Genomic DNA, 19,885 nt, shown 5'->3' on the forward strand with positions numbered 1-19,885 from the left:
AAAGGTTGTATCTTTAATCTTTTTAGGTATAAGACTATATACATAAATTAAATAAACAAGCCATCGAATTGGTAAGCTATAATCTTTATAGAAATCAATACTTTTTAACCATATTAGAAACCACTAACTTGTATTCTATACACAAACCAAACTTTTGGATAGTTTAATAGAATGTATGGTGGTGTACTGGTTAGTCTAAACTTTCATGACACTGAATGCACTTACACGCTCATTCAAATCTTTTATGATTTGCTATTATGTCCTATTAGAAAATTTGTTTAATACTACAAAGGCTGAGCTTGAATCCCACAATATATTATGGTAGATTGATGCATTTGAAAGATTTGTCTAAGGTATTTCAAGAGATTAAGAGCTTTTGACACAATCGAAGCTACAGGGTGCTTGAAACAATTAACAGATGATGGTTAATTAATTACTAAGATTTGGACTTCGGTTGAATATGGATTTAGGAACAATTCCAAGACTAAAACTGTTAATTAAGTTATGGAGTTGCAGATAAGATCATACTAGTTCAATATTCCAGAAATTTTACCAGACAGAGAACAAATCAAGACATAGAGATAGATAAGGGAGTAGTGAAACGCATACATTTATATCTTCAATTGGAATTTGATTATGTGAATCTATGAGTTCTATCAACATCAATTTAGTCGACAAAATTCTAATTCAGAAAAAAAAAATTATGTAACAAGGAAATGTAACCATAGGTCTTACTTGCAAATTTTCTGTAAGATCTCTGTCAGCTTAAAATTCAGTACTGCGAGTTGAAGCATCGGGAACTGTCACCTCATCGCCAGAATCACGGAAAGGAATTGTATCAAAAGTATCTCCATCAGAATCGTCGTTGTCGTCGTCATCCGCTGGTTCAGAAAGAGAAAGAACAGCAGGAACTCCATGAATCACAAGCCAATCACTGTAATACATGTCCGGAAATGCAATCGGAAGTTCATTCACCTTCAACGTAGCACCAGATCTAGTAACGTTGATTCTAAATCCATTCAGATACGTGTTCATATTGGTTCCATTTTCGATATTAACAAGATCTTTCAACGAAATCCTACAAGGCAACACATGCCGCAGAAACAGTGACGGATAATCAGGAAACCGACCTGAATAATCGACCATCACTTCATCAGCAGGGGCGAAAAGAGTCAAACTAGGTTGACTCAGAAAACCTAGCAATTGCAGATTTAGAAACGAAGCCATCACAGAGTATCCTCTAGAGATCAACACGTTACTGGCTTCATGGAAAGAGAAACTGTTACCACCACTATACGGTGTCTCGCAATCATTGATGCTTGGGATTTGCGCGGGAGAATCAGAGACAGTGAAATTAGAATCGAAGAATTTCTCAATACCAAAAATTATCAGCGATCCATCGTCGAAAATCGGAGATCCAAGGATTTTCACGTTGTTTATAGAAACCTGATCGGACGATGAAGGGGACGTAATGGTGAGGTAGTTGTCGGAGGACATAGTGGGGATTTTGGTGCCAGGATCGAGGGAACGGAGACCAGGGAAGGAGAAACCTAATGGTGAAATGTGGAGTTCGAGGAGAGACTGAGGAGGTTGGCCGAGTTCAGTGAAGATGGAGTCAGGAGGCGTGAAGATGGTTGCGGAGCTTGTTTGAGATAGTAAAGAGCTTGAGACGAGATTTAGGGTTAAAGACATAGCCATGTAGCCGGAATCGGAGAGAGTTTCGGCAGCGTTGGATATGGTCTCCGATGGGAGAGCGTTGGTGAAGGAAAGGATAGCTACCAGGAGGCCTACCGGAAGAATCATCGTCGGTTTCGCCGCCATTAAAACGTACAAGCGGTGGTGATTGGTTGATGACGGTGATTGGAAATGACTGTAAATGTAGATACTATTATATTCTCTTCTTCGGCGGGAAAATCTGTTACAATATGCTTTACGTGTTTACATCAGACGTAATTTGTTTATTTATTTATTTTGTACTGAAATTAGTAAATAGTGAATTATCAGCTTTTACTAATAAAATTATAACATAAATGTTAATTATATTTTACCAGGTTTATCATTTGATTCAAAAGCCATCAGTTGCATCTTCATTCGTAAACCTTAGCAGGTGTTTCTATATATTGATACAAGTTAGAGAAGTCTTCAAAAAATTTAACGGTTCCTTCTAACTTTAACATATTCATAAGTTATAAAAGTTCACAAAATCAACATAGTTCAACAAAATCACACCAAAATCATTATTAAAAAAAAAAAAAAAAAAAAAAAAAAAAAAAAAAAAAAACAAACTTAAATAATTCACAAATTAAAATCCACAGAATTTATTAGAATACCAAACAAAAATTAGGTTAAAACATACTTAATGAATCCCCCTTCCACAAAGTCAGAAAATGGTAGGCATGCAGACTTTAGTTGCAGAGAATCAAAAAGGATAGAGGTTGGGGTAAATCGTGGTGCACTAGTAATATTTTAAGTGTGTCAGGGTTTTAGTCATAGATCTCATATGTGGAATTTTACATCTCAACCACTAAGCTCCTATGATGGGGACATCATAATTTACATCTACTTCAATTGTATGCATCTCACCCTACCCTCAGTTTGCTTTGGCTTATTAGTCTTACAATAAGTTGAATTCAAATGAATATGATAAAGTTGACCAACAACAAAAGCTCTGGACAAAGTCATATGATGTGGAAATCTTACGTACAGTTCCTAAAGAAAGGACTGACTACCTACTGGAGCTTCGATCAATAACCACTATCAATACGTAAATGAATATCCTCCAAAAACAATGACATCCCATCTATTGAAAATAACTTAGACATGTCAATATCACACGAATATGAAGGATATCTTGGAAGCTATTATCTACACGAACTGATGGTCCATATGAAACTTCATAAATAAATGTGTGTCTGACCATTCGAGATCTAGACAAGATAGGTTATTTGAAGATATTGTTATTTTTTCGTTTAATTGGGTGGTTCATCAGAAGCATAAATTATCTATTCGTAGAATTTATGGTTTCAAAACCCCATTTTGAACTTTACGATGTAATAGTTCCGTTTTGCTTTTAGTATCTTGCTTAGGCTTTTTTGTTTTTTTAATAAAAATTCAGTCGTCCAAAAAAAAAACACTTTGGGGCCACCCTTTACTCTACCATTATTATAGGGGTATGAGGTTTAATACAAAGAAAGATCAAAGCGGCATATCAGTTTTTTTCTTATTATACTTGATGATTATCTAATTGCATTTTGTAGTGATGGCAATAAGGTACGAACCATGACGATTTTACGACCGTTACAAACGTCTCATGTGTGTTAGGTGACGTGCCTATATGGGAGGGTTGAGTTTCTTTGTTTCTAATTGTTGTCTATGTGTTATGCTTGTCCTACCCATTTCTTTGCCTCTAAGAGACGATTGTTTAGGGTTATTTCTTGTTTCCTTGTTCTTTCGTCATCGATGTTTTCTCTTTCTTTTTCTTTCATGGTTGTTCCAAGACCAGGGGAAATTACTTCCACAATCACTCCTGCTCGAGTGCAACGTTTATAGAGGATTATAGTTATATAAGACTTTGAACTTGTAATGACTTATGAGATAACGAAAGTTTTCAAATCGTTAAAAAAAACATCAATCATATTTTATCTGTTCAAAATAACTAACGAACTTAATCTTTTGTCTAAAAAACCCAACTAAGTTACATTTTTGGTTAATTTTATAGAAGTCAAAGAAGTGAAACAGGTGACGTCGCTTATTAACATATCAGGAAAATGACTTGTACGACCAACAAAGTTTTCAAAATGTTCAAAAAAAATCACAATCATATGTTTTTTCTTTTTCAAAAAAATCCAACAAACATAACCTTTTGAACAAACAAAATATGATTGAAGTTTTTTCAATGGGTTGAAAACGTGGGTAGACGTTTTTAAGACAAAATATTAAGTTCATTGGATTTTCTTAAACAGACAAAAGATTGTTTAAATTTTTGTACCGTTTAAAATTTTCGTTAAGCTTGTAAGTCATTTTCCCAAAAAAAACAATAATAGCCCTAATTTATTTTCACGCAAATTTTGAGTTCTAAGTTCCATCATTTTGGTACGAAAGCATATTGATTTAAAATGGTTTCCACTTGGTCTATTGCATAGCATAGGGGTGGAATTGGTACGGTATCAATTTTTTTTTTCCTTAAACCGTGTACCGTACCAATTATAATTGGTATAAAAAAATTATTATCGGTACCGTACCAAGTATATTTGGTATCAATATATTTGGCTACCAACAAGTTTGGTTGGTATAAATTGGTAATGATATATACCAACTTCTTTTAATAGTCTATTGTAAGATTTTAAAATAAAAAAATACATCAGGTAATTTCGATATTTAATAAAGAAATTAGTTGTGTAGTTTTTTTAATTTATAAAAGAATTCTATTGAAAGTAAAGTTAAAGTAATGTTTTAATTTTTTTTTTTAATGTGATAATGATTATTGACTAATATGACCAAATAACTTATATACGTTTTAAAAAACGTAAACACTAAATACAGTTAACAATTGAAATTTAAGATTGTGTGTGTGTGTGTGTGTGTGTGTGTATATATATATATATATATATATAGAAAATGAATTGGTTGGTACGGTATTATCATGATATTCAAACTTTTGTACCATTACCGCACCAAGATTGTTTAATAGGTATGATACTACCAACCAATCATGTTGGCTACCAAATATATTCGCTACCAACTTTATTGGTTCGATAGTTTTCCATGATACAATTTTCACAGCCTAGCATAACATACCAACTTCGATCCTACCATAGATACTATCTCAATCAAGGCCCATCATGGAGACAACATTCCGAGCTATTCAAGAAAACCCATTAGCTCTAGCCTAAATGAGAAATTCAAAACCGTCAAGCGATGTGGTGCATGAGTACTAAATGGCTAAACTGGGTTGTCAGCCATATATGCCATGATGGTCTCATTTTTAATTGGGATTTTCCTGAATCTACAGTTGAAGACGGATATGGGTGTATTAAAAGCAATATTTTAAATATTGTTAGATGGTAGCGAGTCAGTTCATTAGGGTTAATGGATAATCTGTCTATATGAACATTAATCAATGATCCTAAACTATAAAAGAATATAATTAAAAATAATTAAATATCACCAAATACCAAAGTTTGATTTATTTTATGTTCGTATACACATCAAAAATTATATAGATATGTAAAAGTTAAAGATATAACAAAGTCTGATTCAATTTTATAATCAGATTCAAAGAATTCAGTAGCGCATGATGAGGGACAAAAACTTTGGCGTCACATTGACGAGAGACAAAGAGAGTGATGAACTAGGGCATTTAGTTTACCATTTGCGCCTTTTCAATCTTTAATTTTGATTTTTTTTTTCCAGTTTTGTTGACTTGTTTTTATTTTGTTATATAATTTTGCTCATTTTACTTTTTAATTAATTTCATCCATCTAGCCCGAATAATGACCAATTTTGACTGATGCCACCTAATAGCGTTATTCATAAATGGATAGAGAACGTCAAGTAATTAGTAGCAGATTAATCGGATGTCTCAATCGATTTTACCACATTGATTTAAAGCATACAAATATTCGATTACTATCAAATCCCTAACAACCAAAAAGTTTAAAGACCAAAATAATACTCATTTATCAAAATGTTTTCATGCCATCCTCAAAAAGATGTTAGACGTGAATAGGTGTGTCAAAAATGTTCGAACCCAATTAACTTGATATGATCCAAACCCAAATAAGATAAATATGGCGGGTTTAATAGGGTCCAAATATCAAAATCACATTATTCGAGTTAACCTGAAAAACTTGGTATATAGATAGGGTCTGGTTTCGAGTTTCTTTATTATGTTTTTTATCGGATTCGGGTTAACCCGAATAAGAATATTATTTATTTTACTAGAGACATTCAAAAGGATTAGTGTTTACTCAATTGGCCTTATGATGAACTTTTTTTTTACCCATTTAAGATTGCTCCAAACCATATTCATTTTAGCATGGCATGCAAAACGATCTGTTAGCATGCCATGTGATCACCAGCCTAGCTGGTTGTGATGCATCCTGGGTTATAGTCCTCAGTGGTGAGATCAAGAGGTCGATTCTTGGCTGAGCACATTTAGGGGATTTTTCTTGGATTGGCGTGGGTTCGATTCTTCGTTCCCTTTGGTGGTGAGTGGTGCCCTTCTTGGTGGCCCGCCAGACATTCCTGATCCACCGGGTCGGGTTACCCTCTATCTATTTGCCGGTCAAAAAAAAATCAATTGAGACTAGTCCTTTTATTATTACAACGCACTAGCTAATATTCGCAAACATTCGTGAGATATGAGAATGGACGTACTGAGAATTGATTTCTTTGATTTTTTTTAATAAATAAAATTGTGTGTTTATGATGATGCTTGGTTGAGGTATTACATTAACAGGATCAAATCCATTTATACGAAAAATGAAAATGAAGATGGGATCAAACCCATTTACAAAAGTTAAATTAAAACCCAAACTATAACAGAAAATTTCTTTTTTTAATCATTTTTTATTCCTTCCTCATCTTTCATCCAAATGAAAAGAAAATCATAATCCAAGTGAAGCAGAAGACGAGGATAAAGTTAATGTGGATGAAGAATTCTAAATTAGTTGACCTAAAATCGATAAATTATAATTGATGAGCTAAAATTTTAATACTACTTATACTCTCTAAAATTTTATTAAGATTACTATTGAAATTGTAAATCCATTAAATCTCATCTAAAATTCAAATTGGTTGATGAAACGTGATGTATGCCATTTAACAACAAATTGATAAAAAGCTCAAATCCCATAACCACATCTTTACAACAAAACAACTCTTGATTTCATAATCCCATTCCCCTCTATCACAATTTCCTATCATATTTGAACAAATCAAAATCATAATCATAACAAACAAAATCATGATGCACCTTCACACCATAACAAATAACAAAGCTTCAATCTTTACCTCATAAATTACAAAAAAAGAAAGATTAATCTTTCTTTAAACCATTTGACTTGTTTCCACTTTCCACTTTCATTTGCATTGATTCAACTGTAAACTCAAATCATCCACCATTTTCTTTATCAACTCATCAAACTTCTTACCTTCATGACTTCTTTTCAAGACATTAACATCACCCCAATGAGAACACGGGTCCATGAACCAGTTCCTATGACCCGTGCACCATGCCCCTGGGGCAACCCGCCCACTTTTGCGGGTTAAAATATTACTATCAATCATGTCTAACACTGCATCATTCTCATCAAACCTTCTTGCAAAAGCAGCTCCACTTTCAACCATGTTCTTGTAGTTTGAGTTTTTGAGGAAGATTGGTTCCATCTTTCGGGGTTTATCCCATGCCATGAATCTCAAATCATTGTTGATGGTTTTGTTCTTGAACTCAGGTGAATTGCAGATTACAGTATGGAAGTAAACTTCTTGGGCCAAAACAATGTTGTTAACATACATTAGAAGTGTTCGAGGGAGATTATCCCATGCAAAAACACAATATTCAAGAAAAGATCGGCTCAAAATCACCCATGGAGACCCTGAAAAACAAGATTGAAGTTTTCTTCAGAAAAGTGAAAATGGTGAGTTTAGTTCTCTAGAGATATAGGAAGTAGGAAGTAGGATGTTTGCCTGTGAAAACTTTGAAGGCATCTGGCATAGGTCGTTTTTCAGTAGCCCTAAAGATTTGGGTTCGTCTTGCTAAGTAAATCCCTGGATCAACTACAATCGGCTGAATCCTTTGATCTCTACATATTATGATGAAAATTTGATTTAATATGGTTGAATTAGAGATGAAAAGGGAAACCATTGAAGATTATTCTTACTGCTTCCATCCAAGGTCACTGGTATGATCGATGAAATTAGCATCTCTGCTAATCGAGGAGAATGCATGAAACAAGTCTGAAAGTGGATGATATGAAGAAGGAAGTACCATTAAAATGATATCAATTAACACCACAAAATTGTGAGGAAATTTCGCAGAAGATAAACAAAATTGCTATTCATTATAAAAAACAACAGATAAAGTTAGGGCATACCATCTTGTGTTAGCAAAGGATAGTCCGATGCGCTCAAAGTAATAAACCAATCCCAATCACCATCGTTCTTCAACAGAATCGCTGCAGCATGTAAAATGGCGGCGATATTGCTTGCGCCCATTTCTGTTGTTGGATCAGGGTTCTGAATTAGATGCACATTATCAAAAGCCCTAATCACTGGTACTGACTTCACCAACTCAGCCAACCTCTTCCTCTCATCGACAGAACCTTCAGTCCCAATGTGCAACAAATATCGATTCCTGGGATGGTACACCGCCAACAACAATCGGAAAATCCTGTCGGCGTCTCCGCCAGTGCCGGATATGTAGTAGGAAAACGAGGGAGGGTGACTAGTCCCACGGTGGACGGTGGAGGAGAAGGATTTGTGTGAGGCGTATGAAGCACTAAAACCAAAGATCGAGGAGATGAAGAGTAGCAGAGAGATGATTGCAGCGGTGAAGAGAGTGAAAAGCCATTTCTTCTCGGCTCCCAATCCCATAGAGATAACTTTGATGCTGATTCTGTAACTGCTGGAACATAGGGATTTCAAATTCTGAAAAAGGGCTTTTAGCGTTGGATTAGGGTTTCAGGATTTAGACAAATCACCATCTCTGGAATCTGGTTTAGAATTTGCACATAATCCAAACGAAGGATTCAGTTATGTTTTTTGATTGATAAGTTAGTAAAATTGCAATCTCTGTTTTAGAAAACAAGCGTATGGAAAATGGAGGGTTAACTTTGAGTCAAAGTTGAAATCCACTGGTCAAAAAAATTGGGAAAATGACTGTTACCCCTCGTTCACGAGTTTAAAAAAGAAGAGAAACCAAAGTAAAATAAAATTTTATTTGCATTCCCGAGTTGAAGAGAGCTAAAAGGAAAATGAAAGTTAGGAGGAAAAGTGATCATTTCATTTCCCTCCACTTCCTTCTTCGGGAACACCAATTTCTTTTATTTTTTTTCTCATTTCTATTCATTTGCTTTTCTTTCTCTCGTTAAATTGAACTCGAGAAAGGGGTATTAAGGTTAATTACCTGTTGAGTTTGTTTTCATTTAGTTCCTGTTTTTTGTACTCAATATACCATTGAACTGTTGTTTATGTTCACCATAAACCTTTTGACCGACTTTTGACCCGTGATAGCCGGTCAAAGGGTTATGGTGAACATAAACAACAAGTTCGATGATATATTGGATAATAAAAAAAAAAAAAAGGAAAGATACCAAATGAGAACAAACTCAAAAGTTGATTACCCTCCTGAGTCATTTTTCCCAATAAGTTAAATGAAATTAAAGTTGCAAAAGTATCAAAGACTACAACCTTCTTAGGCCATAACATACATGAAGAGTGTTTCGAAGGGGTAGCTTCGTTAAAACATTGTCTATATTATGCTTATTGTGGTTAGTTGTCAACAACTCTCTACAAAATGATATGAGTGAGTATGAGAGATATCTTTATCAGTATAAACGTTTACCTCAATGTATATTATGGTGATGTGTCTGCAAAAGTTGCATGATATTGTATATATCGATGTTATATCTTATATCCTAAATTTGATCTTAAAGCCAAGTAACTAAAAAATCACAGTACTTGTGATTCCACTAATTTGTAGACTTGTCCAAGGTCCATGATACGATAAATCATTTAGTTAGAAATGTAAATTTAGTCATGAAATGCACCTGCTTAATCAAGATTCCCCCTAATAAATATTCAAATGATTACAAAGTTGTACATGTATGAATAATGTTATTTCGTGTGTTATGTTTTAAAGAGAAGTAATAATGAATCTCATATAGTCATTAATATGAGCTGGAGATTACGTGAGATTTTCTGTAAATGAGTAAAGGGAAAATGACTCAGGAGGATAACTAACTGTTGAATTTGTTCTCATTTGGTCATTTTCCTATTTTTTTTTACCCAATATACCATCGAATTTGTTGTTTGTGTTCACCATAACCCTTTGACCGGCTATCACAGGTCAAAAGCCGGTGAAAAAGGTTATGGTGAACACAAACAACAAGTTCAATGGTATATTGAGTACAAAAAAGGAAAATGACCAAATAAAAACAAACTCTTGTTAGTTATCCTTCAGAGTCATTTTTCCAAAAAAAAAAAAAAAAAAAAAAAAAAAAAAAAAAAGACATAAGTTAAAAGAGTGGTTATATGTACAAAGTGAGCCAGTGGAAAAACAATTTTATCCTAAATCTAACAAAACGAAAATGACTTACATTTTTTTTAGTGATAGGCTTTTAAATAACGTTAATATGGTTTGGTGGCAATAATAACCTTCAAAGGTTTTTAATAATCGTAATTAGTGATGTCGTTTAAAAAAAAAAAACATTTAACGCGACTATTTTATATATATATATATATATATATATATATATATATATATATATATATATATATATATATATATATATATATATATATATATATATATATGGGACGGTTCACTTGAGAATAAAAAAAAAAGTAGAGATCTTGAGATTAAACCTCAGCCACATATTTCGTATTTGCCGCTCTAAAGCTCCAGCGTACCAGCAACAACGATGTATGCCTAATCATAAATGATTATATGGCAGAGAGGTATAATCATACATGATTATACATGCTTATACGTATATGCATAATCATAAATGGAGGTGACAATGGTGGGGTCAACTGGTGTCAGAGGTGGTGGTAGTGGTGGTGGCGGTTACGGTGGTGGGGATGGTGGCGGAGGAGAAAGGAACGGGTGGCACTATGTAATTATTTATGACTACACCAAACCTGCCGCGCTGGCAGATGTGAAATACGTGGCTGAGGTTGAATCTCGATATCTCTATTTTATTTTTAATCTCAACGGAACCTACCTACCTATATATATATATATATATATATATATATATATATATATATATATATATATATTAAAAAATTTCATGATTGTGCTCATTTGTAGATAATTAAATTTTAAAAACTTTTGTTTTTTTAGATTTTTTTCAAAGAAAAAGAAGTTATGACTGAAAATTAATAGAGAAACAAATTCGATGTGGATAGGGCTGGAAGTAGGGATGAAAGTGGGTCCAAACCCAGACCGGATGGACCCGGACCCGAAAAACCCGGAACCGGTTAACGGGATTTTATAGAACCGGAAACCGGACCGGTATATAGGAACCGGTTCCGGTTCGGTTCCGGGTATGGTTCCGGGTAAAGTGGGTCTAGAACCGGAAAACCCGGAAACATCAAAGTGGGTAGGTTGGAACCGGATAAAGTGGATTTAGACCCGAAAAACCCGAAAAAACCGGAATTTTTTGGTAATTACTTACTACTTAGTGGGTTGAACTTTGAAATTTTTCATATTGATATCCCGACTTTGGGGGGCTGTAACTTATTGAATACGAAACCACAATTAACAAAATTAGAGTCTAAAATCATGTACAAACTCTAAAATACACTCTGGAAATACCCGCATGTCAATCCGAATTTAAACGAATGAGATATAGTTGTGTTAATATTTTCACATAATACAAAGTACAAAAACAAATAGCTGAAAAGTTGAAACTTTTCAGTTTTGATATCCCGACTTCGGAGGACTGTAAATCATTGAATGTTAAACCAAAAATGACAAAATTATAGTCTAAACTCATGTACAAACTGTAAACTAGAAGTTGGAAAAAACCACATGTCAATCTGACTTCAAACGAATTAGGTATGCATGTTTTAAAACTTTCACCGAATACAAAAAAACTAAAAAACTAAAAACTTTCAGCTTTGGTATCTCAACTTTTGAGGATTGTAAGTCAATGAATATAAAACTAAAAATGACAAATTTATAGTCTAGAATCATGTACAAACTCTAAACTACATGTTGGAAAAAACCGTATGTCAATTGGAGTTGAAACGAATAAGATATGCATCTTGTAAACATTTCACAAAAAGTGGTTCCGGCCCTAAAAGTGGTTCCGGTTCCAAAAACCGGTTCCGGATTTTAGACCCGGTTTACCCGAACCCAATGGACCCAAACCCGGATTACCCGGAACCCGGATAAAGCCAATTTTTAAACCCGGAACCGGACCCGATTTTATATATTCCGGTTCTAACGGGTCCGGTTCCGGTTTGGTTCCGGTTCCGGTTCCGGTTTTCCGGTTCTAAATCTCATCCCTAGCTGGAAGGATGACGTGCTTTATGATTTTTAGTCCCTTTTCTAGGTATGATTGTTTCAACATTTAGTTATATTTACCAACCAACTTTAATGTTCATGTTGTAAAGAACATGGTACATGGAGCACAAAGTTGAAAGAGAAATAAAGCTGATGCAGCTGGGCTAGAAGGATCACGGTTGGTCAGTGGGTTGAGGTAAGATATTTGGAGCTCCTGTCATTTAACCACAGGTAGGATGCCTCTTTCTAGCAACTCATTTTCAATTAAAAATGCTTTTTTTTCTCACATTTTCTTATTTTCTTTATAGATTGTACCTGTTATGATTTTTTATGGTTACAAGAGATTTTTAAGAGTAGTCTAATCTTCAAGGCTGATCTTGATCTTTTCATCCAATTTTGGTAAATATCTTCATCCTACACTTGAACATTCTACTCACCTTCACTCGAATCATGGATTTCTTACACAAATATCGACATATTTGTTCTTAGGATCTTCAAATCTTCAAGCATTTTCCAAGTGTTCTTGACTTGGAAACCTCTTCTCTTCATCATCCATCCCAAGAAATCAGTCAATGTGAGTTCATAACCCCACATTTTTCATGTTTTCTCCAAGTTTTAGGGGGGGGGGGGGGGGAGGGAATACACGTTAAAACACCAAAAACTTAACCAAACTCAAACATCAGCTTTCAACAGGAAAGTTTAGTTTCATTCACGGACTGTTTTGAACATCTTAAACTTTTTCGTTTTCAAAACTGTACCAAGTGCAAATAGTTCAGGTTTATACCTTTCTAATGACTACTTGCACATATGCATACGATTTTTCTATAATTTATGGCGATTTTTACAAAACTGCCTATTATTTCAGAAACAACTTCGGACCAGTTTGTGAAGTTGAACATTTTCACACAAATTAGGGACTTCTAAAAATCATAATAAAAATTAGACAAAATTACATAAATGGTCCTCATGGTTGACAAAATCGACCAATTATGGTCCTTATGACGAATTCTTTACACAGATGGTCCCTGTGGTTTCAAAATCTTACAAAGACGATCCTTTTGACTAACGGCGTTAACTTTTTCAGTTAAGTTTTATGTGAAATGACATATTTGCCCTTCATGCATAAGGACGCTTTATGTAATATGTTTCTACCATAGGGACCATTTATGTAATTTTCTCTATTATTTATTATTTTTTTATTTATTTTAATTATATATTTAAGGATTTAGATTTGTTTAAATTTATTGTTTAATATATATATACATACTAACATTTTTTAACGTTTTGCTCAAATTATTTTTTCTAATCTTTTTGATATTTTCTTCAAGTAAATTTATTAATGTTTTTTATTTTGACGTTATGTTCGAATACATTTTTCAACTATATAACGTTGTATAATTATTATTTTTGTAAACTAATTTATTAACATTTTTTTATAAAAAAGTGTAAAATGTATGTTAAACGTGAATATGATTAATATAGATTAGGTAGACATAGGCTAAGCTGAGACCGCCTCACAACGTTGCCGAGAACGACCATGTCATTTCACATTAGATTTAAATGTAATTATTTTGAGTTATTTTATTTATTTATTTATTTGTTTTTTTGTTTTTAGCAGTGTTGTAAAAAATCACAACGCAATGGTCTCTAATCGGTCAGGTAGCGTTTAGGGATTAATCTGAGTTTAAACGGGCCTAATTGTAATTTTTTACAACACTACTAAAAACAAAAAAATAAAATAACTCGAAATAATTACATTTAAATCCAATGTGAAATGACTCGGTCGTTCTCGGCAACGTTATGAGGCGGTCTCAACGTAGCATATGTCTACCTAATCTATATTAATCATATTCACGTTTAACAAACATTTTACACTTTTTTATAAAAAATGTTAATAAATTAGTTTACAAAAATAATAATTATGCAACCTTATATAGTTAAATATTTGAATTAAAAAGTAATAATTATATAACTTGATAAAAGAAAAAAATGAAAACATAATTGAAAGTGAATTAAGTTACGATTATAATTACAATAGCCGTGAAATCCTTTAACAAATATAAACATACTATATGTTGAAAAATGTATTCGAACATAAAGTCAAATAAATAAATAAATAAATAATATTCGAATAAAACGTCAAAATAAAAAACATTAATAAATTTAGTTGAAGAAAATATCAAAAAGATTAGAAAAAATAATTTGAGCAAAACGTTAAAAAATATTTTATATATATATATATATATATATATATATATATATATATATATATATATATATATATATATATATATTAAACAATAAATTTAAAAAAATCTAAATACTTAAATATATAATTAAAAAAGATAAAAAAAAAAATAAATAAATAATAGAGAAAATTACATAAATGGTCCCTATGGTAGAAACATATTACATAAAGCATCCTTATGCATGAAGGGCAAATAAGTCATTTCACATAGGACTTAACTGAAAAAGTTAACGCCGTTAGTCAAAAGGACCGTCTTTGCAAGATTTTGAAACCACAAGGACCATCTGTATAAAGAATTCATCATAAGGACCATAATTGGTCGATTTTTTCAACCATGAGGACCATTTATGTAATTTTGTCTAAAAATTATGAACAAACTAGACACATTTTCTAAACTCTCAGAGTTTACGGATTCAGTTTTTGACTTCGTATGATTTTTCTGTGATATTTATAATGCAGTGTAGAAAAGTTAAAAACTAGTTAAACAGCTTACAATATTTACAACACTTAGGTGTTGTTTGATTTTCTGAAGCAAAAATTCATGAAGTCTGCGGACCACCTTTGCAACCCTCTGCAGTAGAAGAGGTGGACCAAACGGCTGCAGACTAAAATAAGAAGCGTGTTTGTTTTTTTAACATCTGCATACTGCTGCAGATATTAAAAAATTAAAATAAACTAATTTTATAAACCGAAAATAGCTTTTTAATACGTAAAATTTAATAATGTATAACATTTCGGTAAAATTAATGATATTTCAGTAAAAAAGAATGATATTTCAACAAAAAAATAAAGATATTTTAGTAAAAAATAATGATATTTCATTAAGAAATTATCATTATTGAATATAAAAAAATGAAAAATAAATTCAATAAGAATAAACGAAAAAAAACGGAAAAAAAAAGTGTGAAATAAAATTTTAATAACATATAATCAAAATTTCAGCAATAAAAAAAGAAGAATAGGTTGGAAGAGGTTAGAAGAGGCAGTACAAGTGTTGCACCAAACAGAGCCTACGCAGAGGTTTTTGACTCAAAAGACTTCTAAAAAACAAACAACTGCGAGATGAAAAGTGTTGCGCGTGTGCTGCGCCGCGCAGCAGTAAGAGGTTTGAAGAGGTTTTTTCCAAAAAACAAACAACACCTTAGTAACATGTTGAGCAAAGTCTATAACAATAAGTTTATAAATTTTAAATGTATTTCTTGTTAGTTTAACATCATAAATAAAAATTAGTCATTCATGATAAGGGTTTTCATTCACTTCGAACAAGTACAATAAACTATAATAGGTATAGTTTATGGGTTTCACAATACAAACATACTACATGAAAAGGGGATTCAGTTCCACCACAGAAAAGGGTTTTACTCTCAATACAAGTGGGTTTTCATTTACCACATGATAAACTATAATAGGTATAGTTTATGGATTTTACATTACAAACCTACTACATGAAAAGAGGATTCAATTCCACCACAAAAAAGGTTTTACTCTCAATACAAACTATAATATGTATACTTTATGGATTTCACATTACAAACATATTACATGAAAGGGGATTTCAATTCCACCACCGAAAAGGTTTTACACGCATACTACACGTAAACTCGTTATCGTAAATTGTGAGACTAGTCTTCATTGTACTCTTAGAGTACGGGTTAAAATTCCTGAAAGTTATAACCAGAGTATCTTGTAGGGTGAGCGTGATAATTGTGTATAGATCTATATTGGGATTGACAACCCACACCCATGCTGCTTGCAACAGCCCGACCGACTGGTCGGGGGTGACAAATGGCATTTCGATTCCAACACCTGAAGAACGTCGCAACATGTCATCTCTGTTATAGTATGGTTATAACGACTCACATAGGGAGATAACAACACATATAGTTTACGGGAATTTCTACTTTGAAAAAAGGGGTTTTATCTATTTAAAACTGCATACATGGTTACAAGTACGAAACACACACATGCATTAGGTCTTAGGTTTAAGACTACATAACATTTTATAAGGAAAATATTGGATTTTTCTTGATTATACATTACATTTACAAACAAAGGTTTTCAAACTCAGGATACGATACTCAATTTTATTTCAAATAATAAAACTACCATACATAATGGTGGTAACCAGTGTTTTTAACTTTACATCCAAAAGCTTATGAACTCACCAACTTAATCGTTGACACTTTTTCGAAACTACTTGTATTCTCAAGAAATTAGTAAAACAGGACACCCGCAACTTTTGGGGATGGGACGTTAAGGCGTCAAATAGTTCATTTTGTCATCATAGTGTAATTGATTTTGAAACATGTAAACTCATACTATGATGTAACTTTTTCAATTATATTTATGATAATTATATTTACTTTGAACACTATTATACTTGTTGTTATGATACTACACACGAAGTCTGCTACCCCCGGACGTTTTCGGCATCCTCGGTTTGGGGTTGTGACATATCTTACCATACATGTAAGAATAAGTGAGGAGACTCACCTGATACTGATGAGAGATAAATCTCACACCTGAACTGCCAGAACTAGACTCCGCCTAGTAACTCAATAATTAACCCTAATTAATAATTAAGGTCCATAACTCAACCCACAAGTTCAAAACACAACTCACATAGTCCAAAACCCTAAATCTTGACCAAAGGTCAAAAGTCAACAAAAAGGTCAACTACCCAGCGCGTACGTTGGGCGTACACTCCTCCTACATTGGGCGTAGTAAAAAAACCAGGCGAGTCAGGCTCAAGCTTGGCTACGTTGGGCATAGCTAGAAGTACACGGGGCGTACATCGTCTGATCCCATAATTACTCCATAAAAGTCTTAATCGTTAAGACATGCAATCTGAACATAGATCTGACCTCCATTGAACGTCTTAATCCATAAAGTCCAAAACTTTAAGCCTTTGCATGGATTAAAAGAGCTTAAACCTTAAAACCCTAACTTAATCAAAACTAAACACTTCCAAACTCTTGCATGGCTGGAAAGGGACCATCAAGCAACCATTTTTATGAATCTAAAAGACCTAAAATACAAGAAAAGACAACTAATATGCTTTGGAGTACTCCATACTCACAAAGGTCCAACCTTAAGGACAAAAAGCTCATAAAAAGTCATATATGGAGATCTAGAGAGAAACACATCAAGGTATACACTTTATACCATTAAAAGATGCACAAAGTGAGGTGGTTTTTGGATCCACAAGCTTGCAAGCAACACCACCTTCTTCAATGGTCTTCTTCTTTAAAAAAAAAAGAGCACCAAAATCACTAATAAGCTTCAAAATCTTCACACAAAAGGCTTAGGCTCAAGATTAGGGTTTGTAAGGAGGGGAGGTTGATAGGGAATGTTCAAGGGACGCATAGGGTGGATTAAATAGGGGACAAACCCTTAAATCTAGGGTTTTAGGAGCTGACCTAGTACGCCCCACGTAGTAGCATATATCCCACGATTCTATGTCTCTCATGAATACGCTGCACGAACCATCACGTACGCCCAACGTACGGGGCTGAGTTGCGAAACTTTTAACAGCAAGGGGCCAAATGTGCAAAATTTAATTAGACCAAGGGCTAAAAATGGAAGTACCTGAAAATCGGATGTTACAAAGGGGTTAGAAACCTTAAATAAGACTCAAAACCATGAAAATAAGGTTTTTACTCTGTGGCGGTATGCCCAATGTACCTAAAATTACACCCATCGTAATGCCCTAAAGATGCGCTTCTTCAGCCTAGTACGCCCAACATACTAGCTAGTGTACGCCCAACGTACTGACAGACTCCCTTTGTCTAACTTCAAACAACCATAATTTCGTCATTTCAACTCCGTTTTCGGCGTTCTTTATCTGCATAGAAAGGTATTGAATAGCCCACAATCCTATCTAATTAATTTTAACTTAAAACATACCAAACTAAAATCCATATTCCAAGAAAGAAGTCTGAAACATCACTTTTCCCGTTTTATCCTTTGACTCCAAAACATAAACCAAGGGCTTGGATCGCATAACCAATATTATCAATATCCAATAGGGTCTAAACCATATTCCCTTGAAGCTCAAGGGCTTTACTTGATCCATTTATTGTCCACAATCCCAAAATAAGAAACTTCTCGAAACAAGATGTTACAACTTATCCCATCTGGCAACACCCTATTCAACTACTTAAAAGATAAACAAAATGAAATATGCAAAGAATATGACTACTAAATTATTGGGAAAATGTATTCGCAATAAAAAGTCAAGAACATCCACACATGTGTTCCTCCGAACCGGTAACTCGGTCTATTTAGTTACTTGACTCACCTGGTAACTGAGTTAAGTCAGCAACTCGATGTACCGAAAGCCCCTTCCCAATCAACTTACAAAGCATGCAACCCGTACATTATGGACATTTGATTCCGCTTCGATTCTCTCACGATCAAGTTAGATTGCTATTATAAAGAGATCTGACTCATCTTAGCGAGAGGGATCCATGGACACCCTTTGTTTTGATTCTATTTTTACAAATTATATTATAATTTTGAGTTAGACATCCTTGTGTTTTTAAGATGGATACGAAATACCAGATCTACAAAGGCAACAAAAAAAACTATAGATTTGATATATTATCTTGACATTAAAAGTAAGGAGAAAAGGAAACTAACTAATAGACATATAACAAAAATAAAGAAATCTTGTATAGATATAGATGTTATTATCCAAATAGTTTGAATTTGCGATTTTTTAAAAATCTACTCTAATAAATAAATGTCTTTTGTTATATGTCATACGCTCATTCATTTTTTCACATGTTATTTTGTGGTTATTTTAAATTTTTTACACATATCATTTTATGTTTTTTTTTTCATTTTATTAAATTCTATATAGTATTTAAAGATAATAATAAATGAATATCAATTTCATTAATGGACTTACGTTCTAATTTCAAAATTCATAAATTAAAGTCCGATTATTTTATTTTGTTTATGTATTTAAATTTAAAAGGGAAAAAACACTTCAATTTAATAATTCAATATTTTTTATAAATTCAAAATTTTTTAATATTTAGATCTTCATTTTTAATTTTTTTCCTATATAAATCCATATAATACATAGGTCTTACAACTAGTTATAATAATAAAGATCAGATTTATAGAAAATGGAAAAAAAAAAAAAAAAAAAAAAAAAAAAAAAAAAAAAAAAAAAACCCTATATATATTGATATTTGAAGCTTCTTGAGGAAAGTTAGGTGGCACCACCACTATTTGCCTATGGATGAGTCCATCTTCTTCTTCTTCTTCCGTTCTTCTCACAATATTCCAGAGAAACCATGTGCATGTGCCACATACAATTGTTGAATGCCATTGAGGCACATACAATTGTTGAATGCCATTGAACTAGGTTTATACAAATATCATTCCCAATA

At 33.1% G+C, this 19,885-nt stretch overlaps 2 protein-coding genes across 2 annotated transcripts; both read right to left on the reverse strand.

Annotated features, from left to right (window-relative positions):
• Positions 1-623: 623 nt before the first annotated feature.
• On the reverse strand, positions 624-1,901 carry LOC145033663 (putative fasciclin-like arabinogalactan protein 20). The gene has a single exon (XM_078982240.1). It carries the CDS (start codon positions 1,819-1,821, stop codon positions 766-768), a length of 1,056 nt encoding a protein of 351 aa, XP_078838366.1. The 5' UTR covers positions 1,822-1,901; the 3' UTR covers positions 624-765.
• A 4,915-nt stretch (positions 1,902-6,816) lies between these two features.
• On the reverse strand, positions 6,817-8,798 carry LOC145036528 (beta-glucuronosyltransferase GlcAT14B-like). The gene is made up of 4 exons (XM_078984988.1): positions 8,097-8,798; positions 7,884-7,959; positions 7,690-7,805; positions 6,817-7,598 (listed from the first exon to the last, which is right to left on the reverse strand). Exons 1-4 carry the CDS (start codon positions 8,593-8,595, stop codon positions 7,084-7,086), a joined length of 1,206 nt encoding a protein of 401 aa, XP_078841114.1. The 5' UTR covers positions 8,596-8,798; the 3' UTR covers positions 6,817-7,083.
• Positions 8,799-19,885: the final 11,087 nt, after the last annotated feature.

The sequence above is a fragment of the Lactuca saligna genome, chromosome 3, assembly GCF_052625555.1.
Source record: "Lactuca saligna cultivar CGN05327 chromosome 3, ASM5262555v1, whole genome shotgun sequence".
In the NCBI taxonomy this organism is placed as follows: domain Eukaryota; kingdom Viridiplantae; phylum Streptophyta; class Magnoliopsida; order Asterales; family Asteraceae; genus Lactuca; species Lactuca saligna.